Source organism: Berghia stephanieae, chromosome 8 (assembly GCF_034508935.2).
Source record: "Berghia stephanieae isolate SIO BIC M18660-M18661 chromosome 8, UCSD_Bste_1.3, whole genome shotgun sequence".
Classification (NCBI taxonomy): Eukaryota; Metazoa; Mollusca; class Gastropoda; order Nudibranchia; family Aeolidiidae; genus Berghia; species Berghia stephanieae.
In genome coordinates, this window is record NC_088367.1 from 15,496,276 (window position 1) to 15,509,187 (window position 12,912).

The following is a 12,912-nucleotide window of genomic DNA, read 5'->3' on the forward strand; positions in this document are numbered from 1 at the left end:
ACGGTGAGAGAATGTGAGTAAAGAGCCTTCTCCAAAGACTCAACTATGCGCCGAGTGAGGCTCAAACCCAGGACCTTCCAATCCGAAAGCGAGTGTCATAACACAAGACCACATAACCGCACATAGTCTGGCAAAGTTGACTTTATAAGTATTCACTGTGAAGGTAATTACAAATTTAAATCAGAACACGAGAGCAGAAAAGGACAAGCATCAAGAGAACCTATGTATTTTTTACACATGGAATATATGTATATTTTATTTGTGAAATTAAGTTTTAAAAAGTTCAAACAAAACTTTGCATGGAGAAGTTTAAAAAGTTCACCCTCAAAACTAATTTCAATATTCAAAACATGTTTTTAACAAAAATCAAGATTCCATTTTAATGACAAGATTTCTTTTTGTTAATGATTATGTTGTTAAGTTTTACAGTACTTGTGACATTTTAATTTATTTCATTGCCAGTAAAAAATAAAGATGATAGAATTGTCAGATTTAGATAATCTAATAAAAAGGTATTTTACGGCGCTTGCAACATTAGTACTGTTAGTTCCTTACAGTACCAGTAAAAAGGAGGATAATAATAATAGAATAGAGAAAAACGTAGATCTAGAGAACCAAAGAAAAGGCAAGACAAGAGGGCCTGGTTCAAATAGGGAGTAGTATATCCACCAGTAATCCACAGATGCAGATGCACCCATTTTGACATTACCTAAAAGTACCAGCCAGCCCAAGCAAAGGCCCCACTTAAAGGACACACCAAAATGTTTGCAAATAAATAAGAAAACAAAACAATCAAAAGCAAACAAATGTAAATCCAAGCTTTTATTTGGCAATATCAATGTGCTCCATTTTATATTTTTAAAATATCAAATTAAGGAGCAGGCACCAGTGTAAGATAAAGATCTGAACAAGTATGTATGAAAGGTGCCAGACAAAGCAAGAAAGATAAATGGAAGAAAAACCCCCCAAAAAAACTTCTTCTCGTCCTATCGTGTTCAATGCATGTGTTGTTTGATGCAAGCGAGGGTTCACAGTGTAAAATGCGTACCTTTGTGAAGAATATAAGTGGTAGAATTGTCCCAATTATCGGGAGCCTCTGTGGTGTAATGGTAGCACGTCTGACAGCTAATCAGAAGGTCTGAGGTTCGATCCCCAGTCGAGGTCGACTGATTTTTTTGGGATGGTATTTTTCTTCCATTTTTCTTTCATGCTTTGTCTGGCACTTTCATACATACATGTTCAGATCTTTATCTTACACTGGTGCCTTCTCCTTAATTACATAATTTGTATCCCATTATCCAGAAAAATTGGAAACATTTTCCGGATGCATTATTTTTAAATGAGAGAGATAATTCCGTTTGTCATTGAAACCAGTTGCACATTTTATACAAGGATATCTTTTTTCATGGGAGTGAGTCCACATATGTGATTTTAAGGTTGATTTCTGAGCAAATGCACCTCCACATATGTCACATTTATGTGGTTTCAAACCAGCGTGCTGTTTAATATGTCGTAATTGATTACATTTAGAATTAAAATGTTTCCCACAAATGTCACAAATAAACTTTTTAGGCTCTGGAGTATGTTTTGTTTGGCAGTGAAGTCTCAAACATATGTAACTAGAGTATTTTTTTCCACATTCCTTGCAAGTTAATGCATTCTCATCTCTGTGTAACATTTTATGATTGTAAAATTTATACTGCGAATAAAATGATTCTCCACATATATCGCAATGGAATGGCATTTTAGTCAGGTGGTTATTTTTCAAATGGGATTCAAAATCTGTCTGGGAGGCAAATGTTTCACCATTATTACATATGAGGCAATGATTGAGCTCTGTACTGTGTTTTGACAACATGTGGAAGGCAAAAGATAAGCTATGCACAAATTGCAAATTGCACAGAGAACATTTGTATTTTTCATTACAAGGGTTATGTCTCTGAGATGGATCATGACGACGTAAGTGTTGGAGTAAAAGAAAATTTGCTTTAAATCTTCGATGGCAAACTGAACATTCATATGGGTATTGTCTGGTATGTGTCATTATGTGAAGTTTTCGCTGGAAATTTTGCGTAAATGCCATGGGACACATTGGGCATTTGTATGGTTTCTTTCCACTGTGAATCATCAAATGCCGCTTCAAATTAGAATGGCCTATGTTTTTACCACAGATGTGACATGGTTTATGCTTATGCCCTAATATATGCATCTCTTTCTTATGTCTCTGCAAATATGGTTTCGCTTTAAAACCCTTGCCACAGATATCACATATGAAATTATTTTCATTTGTATGACTCATCATGTGTTGATCTAGAAATTTTTTTGTTAAGAACTCTTTATTGCAAACTGTACATGTCTGGGGTCCGAATTTATCAAATTCTTCATGAGTTTTGAGATGTTGCATTAATCCATTGTGGGTTTTTAATTTAATACCACAGACAGAACACAATTCAGATTTATTTCCAAAAGAGTGGGACAATTCTAAGTGTTGAGTAAGAGCGTGACTTAATTGAAACACTTTGTCACACTTTGGACACTTATGACATTTATTTCTTGCTATTTCATGCTTTCTCATATGTCTGCTATACCCTTTTCTCTTTTCAAACTCTTTACCACAAAGTGTGCAAATATAAAATTTATTTTCAAGATAGCTTTCTAAATGTTTTTTGAGAGAATTTTTGCTTTTACATTTTTGGCCACAAAATTCACAGACATAAGGGTCATTATCATTACGACTTTTGAAGTATTTGTCTAAATCCAACCTGTCCTTAAAAGAATGAATTTTACAATCCTGGAGAGTGACACAATCACTTTTTAGGCTTACATTCTCTGGCAAACTTGAAAATGAAGGACCTTCAACACTTTGTATAAATGGGGGGAGATTTTCAATTCCTGTACCTTTTCCTATTGTAACCTTTGCAAGATCTAGATTTTCATTGTATGGATTTTGTTGGATTGAATCAATTATTTTAGATGCAATCTCTTGTTCTGAGCACGTTGTTTCTCCTGTTTCCTCAAATGCTGCCACTCGTTTAGCCACATTTTCATTAAACTGCCAATTCTGACTTGGATTGTCCACCTGCGGAGCATAAATAGAATTGTGTGGGAAAAAAGGTGAAATTGTAACTTTTTAATGATAAAAAATGTGAGTTTTTATACGAAGCACCATACAAGAGATCCTAAGCCAACAGAAACACAGAGGAGACAATGCTAATTTCTTTTCCTGTTGAGAGACAACACTGTTTCTCGCCAGGTACTCATTATACACCTGGGTATGGTAAGAAAATGTGATTAGAGGTCTTACAGAGAGAGAGGAGAGGGAGAGAAGAGAGAAAGGGAGAGAGAGAGAGTTAGAGAAAGAGAAAGAGAGAGAGAGAGAGAGAGCGAGAGAGAGAGAGAGAGAGAGAGAGAGAGAGAGAGAGAGAAAAGAGAGATAGAGATAGAGAGAGAGAGAGAGAGAGGGAGAGAGAGAGAGAAAAAAAAAAAAGAGAGAGAGAGAGAGAGAGAGAGAATATTTTATCAACATATAAAAATTTAGACACCGACTTCTAAACAAGGAAAACAAAATTTGTATATGTAGGATAATAACAGCTGATATCCATCTCTTTCCCCTACTCTTGTCAATCATAAACAATTTGCCATTGGTCACGTTTTAATAAAAAATATAAAGTATAGTGCCAGCCTGACTAGACAGACCATAAAAACAAGAGTGACAGCCTAGTCGTGTGAAAACATTAATATTTCTGTGGATTCATGTACTGTTCTGGGATTTTCAGTAGAAAAAGCTTGACAAAACATGATCAGAGGAAATTTATTGAGAATGTCCCAAAAGTACAAAACTATGTAGAACAGAATATTATCATAACTAATAGCTGAAACATATAACAATGCAATACCTAATTTCTTTAGACAAATTGTGAGTAAATTAATGCGAACCATCCATCTTTTCATGTGCTAAACTGCATTCTTTTTTCATTCTTCTTTATACTCTGTTTAACTAATGATGTGCTCCTATATCTGAATATGTTTGCCCTTTGTGCTTTGTCCAAATTTAGACATCTATATAACGGCATGTCTTTCATTTGCAGGGACTTATTATAAAGCATAAATGCACTTTGAATTATTTTTTTTAAAAAAAGAAAAAAATGTAAATCATAATTGCTTAGGTATAATATAGCAGGGTTGCCAATTAAGATGACAAAAATTTACTGATCTCATATACAAACACATCGATCAATCCAAATCGGAACACTGAACTCCAGTAAAAAGAAAAGACATCATGTGCTAACTTTTCAATGCATGACATGACAGCGTAGTTAAGGATAACAATAGGTCAAGGGCGATTTTAGTTTACTAGGCTTGTATCCTGATTCTCACAAGATGAAGATTCTTTATCTCATTGGCTCACCTTCTGTCAGCTTTTGACTTCTGCTTGACCAGTGATTGGAAAATACATGGACGCTTTTTAACTTACTGAATTCCGTAAATATACGGAAAATTGGCAACCCTGATATAGGACATTTTGAATACCTTGCAGGTATCCCCATTATTTATATCTGATAGGTTTTGTTCATCATCAGAATCTTCAGAGTGTGCATTATTCTCCATTTCAATATTGCTGATCTGAAAAGAATAACAAAATTCTTAACAAATCTAATTTGAAAATACATAATAATAATAATAATAATAATAATAATAATAATATAATAATAATAATAATAATAATAATAATAATTATAACAACAACAATAATAATAATAATAATAATAATAATAATAATAATAATAATAATAATAATAATAATAATAATAATAATAATAATAATAATAATAATAATAATAATAATAATAAAAATAATAAAAAGTCCAAGCTGGTTTATTGGGACGGCTCGGTTTCCGACAAATTGTCCCAATTAAACGGTGTCCTGAATTAAGCGACAGCCATGAAATTGAGCAATTTTTCAGTCTATCCTTTTTATAAAGAAAAAATTCCTTTCCCAAGGAATCTTCCCAAAAAAGCTGCTGTCCCAATTTAGTGGCGTCCCCAATACCGCACTGGTATATTATTAATGATGATAATACTAATAATAATAATAATAACAATAATAATAATAATAATAATAATAATAACAATAATAATAATAATAATAATAATAATAATAATAATAATAATAATAATAATAATAATATACATTTTATAAAACAAGGCTATTTCATATGAAAATGGTAAAAATAATGTATTGTATTGTTTGTTTGCTTATAAGTTTTGTGACACTTCAAGGTCTTGTCAGCTCCAGTACAAAAAACAAAAACGAAGATAGATTATTTTAAAAAAATAATTCTAGATTTACAATTTACACTGTTTAAACAACAACAAAAAAACCCAAATAACCATGAGGGTACATAACAGAGAAACGATTTACAAGATTTAAAAAAGCAGCTCCCAAAAGTAATACTCATTGTTTAATAATTGATTGTTTCCCTCTCAGTTATGGACTCCAGCAACATGCTTTATGAATTTCAAGAGAATCTTTACTAATTTGCGCTGTGCAGTGACAAATTGCCATTACTTTAATGAACAAAAAATGTGGCATAGAGAAGCTCTGAAGGATTTTTCTTTTTCAATGGTGATAATTCATTGAACTCTGTAAAAATCAAGCAACATTAACATCAAATGAAACGTTGCAGAATGAAATGACAGCAAAGCTGTATTTTGAAAAAAAAAATTCTGCAGCATGTCTGCAAGTCAACAGGTGCCTAATTGCTTCCTTCTGTTTTGGATCCAAAACTTTTAAAATTTTGTGTAAGAAATCACTTTTAATTATTTTTAAAAAATCCTTTCTCATGTCATCACATTCTTTTGTCATATTCTGTTTGAGAAAAAAAATATGAAAAAACTGCATCAACAATTTTTTTAAATAAAAAAAGAAAAACATAATAGATTGGATTATGCCTCTCTTTTTATCTTATTCTAATAAGAATTCTTTAATTATGTAATTATCATTTTGGAATGTGCTTAGTAAGAGATTTTTCCCACCTTTGATGTATCATCAGCACTTCTATCTGACACAGTATGTTGTTGATCAAAGCCTATGGCATCTTGTGTATGTACACTCCTTATCTCATTAGTTATTTCAATGTTGTAAACCTGGAGGATAGAAAAAAAGTGAATTAAATCTTTTGAGCTGAAGTTTATCCTGGTTTCTGTACAAAAACGTGGAAAATGGCAACTGCTCACAAACTTCTGCATTGGACGCTGTTCTATTACCGAGTAGTCTCCATCAGCGCTAATATTGGAACCAGCTGATATTATTTCTGACAGAGATCAGAAAAATGTGACATAAAGTGGGATTAAATAATCAATTTCAAGAAACGATCAAATGTTTTAGAAAATCATAGTTTAAATATATTCTTGATCATTTTACTTGCACTTTAGAATTAACTTATTAAAGTGAGATTACAAAGCTGATATGTATAAAGGGTCCTCAAACCAATGTTTTAAATGTGTTTAGGCAAGATTCACTTCAAATACGTCGTTGTTTATGTGTTTATCCCTTGTTTTATCACTGGAATTTTATATCAACTTGTGTGTGACTGTCTGTAGAATCTCCTTGTGCAATTTATAATTAAATTATTTTTTTTATATAGTAAATTGTGACTTTTTACATTTCATCACAAATTATTTTATGTTTTATCATCGTGAACTGCTTTTATCAGCTATTTTGGGAAGATTACGTCAGAACGTAATATTTATTATCAATATTTGCAACATAACATTTCTTACCAATGTTCACAATGTGACAGTTGCAGCAGTCGTTGTAAACAACACACAATTGAAACCATCATTGGTCACAGACCTGGTCCCAAATTATATTGATCACAACTCACTAATAAATGCCGCCGTTTTCTTACACCTATAATTAATCTAAAACGATCGTGCCAGCCTACAGAAATGACGACTATAAACACACAACAATTAAATATACACACAGACAATTTAGAATACAAGAAACACAAACACGGTTATTAACCTGAACTGTCGTAATTAGTGTAAATAAAAAGTTTAAACTGGAACAACTTATACAAACCCATCGTCCCAGTGTTCTAATTGCAACAGAAACACACTTAAACAGTGTGGCTACGTGGTCTTGTGGTATGACACTCGTTTTCGGATCAGAAAGTCCGGGGTTTGAGCCTTGCTCAGCGCATAGTTGAGTCCTTGGAAAAGGCAATTTACTCACATTCTCTCACCGTACTCAGGTGTAAAACATATTGATAATATTGTGGCAAAAGCAAATCGTACCCTTGGCTTCCTGAGGCAGAACCTGTACCAGTGCCCCCAAAGGTGAAAGAACAGGCATACGATGCTTTGGTCAGACCCTTATTGGAAGTGTGCACAGTGTGGGATCCTTATCAGCAAGGTCACATCAAGAAAATCGAACAAGTTCAAAGGGCAGGTTTGTCACCAACAATTACTTGCACGAACCAGGATGCATTACTGAGGCCCTGAAATTGTTGCAGTGGAAAACACAAGAGAGTAGTTGGAAAGAAAAATGTCTCCAACTTCTCCACAGAACAGTACATTCCAACAAAACAGCAGTAACTCTACCACAAAATTTCACAAAACAACACTGTACATTCACAAGAAATTATCATAGCACTAAGTTAACAATTCCAACACACAAAACCAACACATATAAAAACAGTTTCTTCCCAAGAACCATCAAGGAATGGAATACTCTCCTACCAGAAATCCTAGATATTACCAACAACAAAAAATCTGATCAACTATTAAACATTTATCTTTCAACTATATAACACAATAATGGAGAAAGTCACCACATAAATTATAAAATCTGCAGTGATGGGTAATTCGCCTTTTGCAGATAAAGACATTGAACTTGAACTCTAACTTGTGTTTATGTTCCTTTTTATTCTATTTAGTGGAGAGGATATAAATGACATGGAATATGGTATATAGCTGCATAACGTTTTTTAAAAAGTTAAATACCTTGAATACACCAATTCCTCACACTGTTTTAAACAATGACCAAGGATACTAAGCAAGGGTGTACTTGTAAAGCAATTATTATTCATAATTTGAATGCTTTACCTCTCTTCCATTCATCAAAATGCGAATTATTTCTTGAACTTTAAGTATGTCATCTTTGATTTCAGGGGCATTTTTAACATCACAACATAGATACAGCAAATCCATGTCAATTCTGCATAAATAAAAATCAAAAATTAGAAGAAAAAAAACCCTACAGCTTTAGCATAATTCTTCTTCTTCTTCATCTAAACCAACTCAGTCAGACTGTTGTATATATTGGTATCTCACTGATGGTCTGTCGTGCACCAGTGTTAACAGTTCAAATCACATGTCTATTTTATTTTAGTCATATGACATGGATATATACAAATCAATAACATTTAAAATATGTGTTCACAATTTATTCATGAGATTACATTTGTGGGGAAAAAAACCCAAACAATTTAAAACACGGCACAGAAAAAGGTATCAAAACTGAACATGTCACAAAAAGCCCATTTTCTAGTCTGAATAATTGTACTTCTTGCCAATTACAGAAGATAAAGCTATAAATTGGACTAGCATCCTATCCTGAATGTAACAAGTAATTGTTACAGTCAATGTAACACTACAGAAATTATGATAAACTCCACCTCCTTGGTCTTGATGGTTTTAAAGGACAACTACTTTGACATGTATCGGGTGTGAGAAAAAAAACTCCCAGAAAAAATTTAGAAGCCAATAGCTGCCAGACTATAAATTATACAAGTTTAAAATTTTACCACAATCAAACCCAATTATTCAAATATGTGTGTACAATTTTTCACAAAATTATATTGAAAAATTCTGATTCCACGATTGTTTTAATAACCACACCGCAAAAATGGCATAATGAAGATTTTGATGTAATTCTCAAATTCTGATTCATAACTGATCCGTAGCATTTTTCCCCATGATCCAATTGATTTTCTTATGTCGTGAAAAGTGAGTCAATCCCATGCATTTTTTAATCGACTCTTATAATTTTGCTTGTGTGTAAACTGTTGTAACATCCTTATCAATCCATCAATGACCAAATGCTGTAGTCCATGGGATTCAAGTCAAAGTACATTGAAAGCTATTCACCTTTGGAAATAAATCAAATATAATTTCTGCTCATAATGAATATTTTGTAGCATTGTTAGAAGCAAAAAGAAGACTATAGACATCGACAAACTTAATTTTCAACCTGGAAAGCTGCCTTTCAAATAATAACCTACTGACAGCATAATCGTGGAATAAGTGCATTGGAGAAGTTTTAGATTGCCATGCACCAGTCAAAACAGGACTCATATCAAAACGAATGTATAACAATGATGTTAAAACTGCTAAAACATGACTACACAAGGCAGAAGGGAAAATTTAAAAAATCGGGGTCATCAACCCACCTGGGATTATTTAAAGCCTGTCATCATCATTTGAAGAATGTGTGTCGCAAAGCGACATCTATTACTTATCAAAATTCGACGAAACACAACTGTGCAAGCAGCTTTTTCGGCATTTGCAATGAATTGCTGGTACGAGATAAATCATCACCATCTACACCAATGACATCAACGAAAGTGATCTCCAACTGCATTTGCAACATTTTTCTCCTAAAAAATATCTAAAATATCAGAAATCGTTCGGACAGTTTTGGAAATTATCAGATTATTTTACTTTCTCACAGTTCCAACCCCTTTCAAGACAACTCTAGTTAAACCACTTCTGAAAAAAAACAGTGCTTGACCAAAGCAAATTGAAAAACTACCATCCAGTTTCCAATCTTCAGAAGCTTTTGGAAAAAGTCATTCATTTTCAACTCTTGGCACAACTCAAAAAGAATAATCTAGAAGAACAGTTTCAGTCAGCATACAAGGAGCACCACAATACAGAGATAGCCCTTCTTTGAGTATCAAACCATCTGACTCGGAATGCAGACAATTTGAAACTATTGACTATGATATACTGCTCAGCTGTCTTGAGAGAATTTTAGGTATAAATGGCACTGCACTGAGCTGTTGTAGAAAGTGATGTCAAATCCGATATGTGTCCTTTGAGATTTGGTGTTCCTCAGGGGTCGGTCCTTGGACCAGTCCTTTTTACTATGTTTATGCAGCCACTTTCAAATGTTATTAAAAATTTAATATTTTATATAAATTATATGCAGATGATACTCAAATATTTAGTTGTTCTCCCTGTGATAATATTAAAAGTTTGATTGGACGATTTGGGGCCTGTTTAAAAGAAGTTAAAGATTGGATGGGAGGAAACAAACTAATGTTGAATGATGAAAGACAGAAATTTTAATCTGTGGTAGGAAAAAAATTCTTGAAATGGCAACTGTTAAGGGACTTTTTTCTTTCGGGAATCACTTTATTTCTTTTTCTAAAAGCATAAAAAAACTTGGAGTGTTGATTGACGCTGATCTTTCAATGTTCAGTCAGGTCAATAACATTATAAAACGGTGTACATTGGAATCAAAAGAATTAGTAAAATTAGAAACTTTATCCCAACAAAAATAGCAGAAGTTTTGATAAATTCCTTTTTTGTACTTTCAAAATTAGACCATTGCAATTCATTATTGGTAAATGTGATAAAAGAAAAAGATAACCTCAAAGTTGTACATAACAATGCCGCTGGGCTTGTTTTAAAACAATCTAAATTCTCCTCAGTAACCTGCCTCCTTCAACAGATTCATTGGCTTCCTGTTGAGAAGCGATTAATTTATAAAATTGCTATCCTTGCTTATAAATCTTTACACACCGGGTCACCATTGTATATTTAAATCTTTAAAAGGTATAATATACTCCAACATGAACCTGGAGATCGAGCGATGATGAAGTCAAATTGGTGAGGCCAAAGGTACTACGTAAGGTTGGCACGCAATCATTTCAATTTGCCACCCCTCAATGTTAGAATTCCTACCAGCATCCCTTAGATCATCCTAATGCCTTCAATTTTTTAAAACTCAACTAAAAACCCATTTGTTTCAAATGTAATTAATTGATGATCTGTTTGTGTATTTGTATATTTCAATTGATGTCAATATAAAGTGCTTGGTGCCTGTTTAGATGGGGTAAAGCGCTTTAATAAGTACTATCTATTATTATTATTAAAAACCTTATTCCAGACTTTGTCCCGACCGGTCAATGTTTTTCAACCAGTCGTGGAACTTCTTACACTTGTAACACTGCAAGACCCACATTTGTAAACTTGATATTGTGATTTTTATGCGAGTTTGGTATAACCAGCATAGATATCTAAACAAAAAAGTATTTTTACTTAAAATTAGCAAATATTAACTGAAAGTTTTGTTCTTGTTGCTCATAAATTTTCAAATAATTTTGGTTTCGACTTCGTACTGAATAGTGTCGTAATTTTTTTCGTTTTCTTTTTCTCACACCTTGTATATCCAAAAGAAAGGCAAATCTCATGGGTGCCAGAAAAATATATGGTACAATTGTTAACTGTGAAAAGCTTTGTGAAAACAAGTATTGTATCATAATGGCCGACACTATAATGTGGAAAGAAAAAAAAATCTGTTAGAAAAATGAAATAGGAAAAAATGATATCAAAATGTTTGTAAGATGTTGTGGATTATGTAATAGGACTTAAAACGGTACATCAATACCATTGTTCATTTTACTAAACATTGGAGAGCTTTCACCGATATCTGACAACATTGCCAGCAGAAAGCATTGAGTCAGTCAAGTCACTATACTTTGCACTGTGTTTACTTTAAAAAAGTAGTTTAAAAACTCCATTGACAAACTATTTTAGATTAAAAGATCATTTATTATTAATGTGAGCAAGACAACTTTTGATCCCATTAAAATCACCTGCTCTTGTAGGTTCTTTATGAATGGATATTATTCAACGTTACAAGCTTGTAATGTAACTTGGTTTTTGTGACTTATCTGTTGGAAAAAATTAATTGCCCTATAATCTGTATGCTTTTGTCGTTCTTTTAAGCAATTAACATTTTTACAGTGTGCCACATTATATAATTACTTTAATTAATAAAAGCTGACTTAATTATAGTCCTCTTGAAATTTGGAATATTTGTTCATTTTACAGTGTATCAGCAGAGTTTAAAAAATGAGGTGATCTCATTGTTTTAAGTGGGGACAGCATGGCTCAGCAGTATGGTCTTCGCAATGTACCTGAAAGGTGCTGAGTTCAACAACCCTTACGCAGTGTGGCCTTGATTAAGTCACCATGATCTAGCTTACTTTGTAGATGATGCGAGGATTATTCCAGTCTTCCCTTAGAATATACCTTTAAAAAAAAATTTCCCTTTGAAAATGTATAAAGGGAATTTCATTTATTTATTTATCTTGCCATTTTTCCGTCGAAACAGTTTGATGGTTTCACAATTATCAACGATAATGAGAGATATGTATTTGGTATTATAACAAAATTTGGTTTTATCTTGTTATGTTCATGCCAAAACCTAATTAGTAACATAAAATTACTATTATTATTATTATTATTTTAACCCATTCTTAGTTATAGACACTAAAAAAATTGGCAAATAAAAATGTTTAGTAAAAGGTGCTCGTAAAGATAGCAAGCTGGGTCAGTCAGGTAGTCGACACCAGGGGTGGTTTAATGGGTTTTTGGTTTTAAGCTGAATATTTGTTTATTCTGAGTGTGAAATGGTCTGTGTATCAACAGAGTCTGTTCTTAAAATATCTCATAGTTCTATATATAGGAAGAGATCACATCATATTCTCTTAAGAGGAAGCAGTGGTAGAGGGCAGAACAATCAATATTAAGTTGCATTTGATTTTGCCCTTTCTTTTGCACCCAAAATGAGAAGAAATATCAAACCTGTTAATCTAGTTCAAATGCAAAGAG

General features: G+C 32.8%; 1 protein-coding gene across 7 annotated transcripts in view; it reads right to left on the reverse strand.

Moving 5' to 3' along the window:
• Window positions 1–798: 798 nt before the first annotated feature.
• LOC144978236 (uncharacterized) overlaps window positions 799–12,912 on the reverse strand; it is a 34,035-nt gene continuing 21,921 nt past the window's right edge. For all 7 annotated transcript variants that reach the window (XM_078924051.1, XM_078924047.1, XM_078924053.1 and 4 more), the window contains exons 6-9: window positions 8,113–8,224; window positions 6,037–6,147; window positions 4,531–4,623; window positions 799–3,079 (exon numbers count right to left, since the gene is read on the reverse strand). In XM_078924051.1, coding sequence (XP_078780177.1) covers window positions 1,295–3,079; window positions 4,531–4,623; window positions 6,037–6,147; window positions 8,113–8,224 — 2,101 coding nt within the window. In that variant the 3' untranslated portion in view covers window positions 799–1,294. The remainder of the gene's footprint in view (window positions 3,080–4,530; window positions 4,624–6,036; window positions 6,148–8,112; window positions 8,225–12,912) is intronic.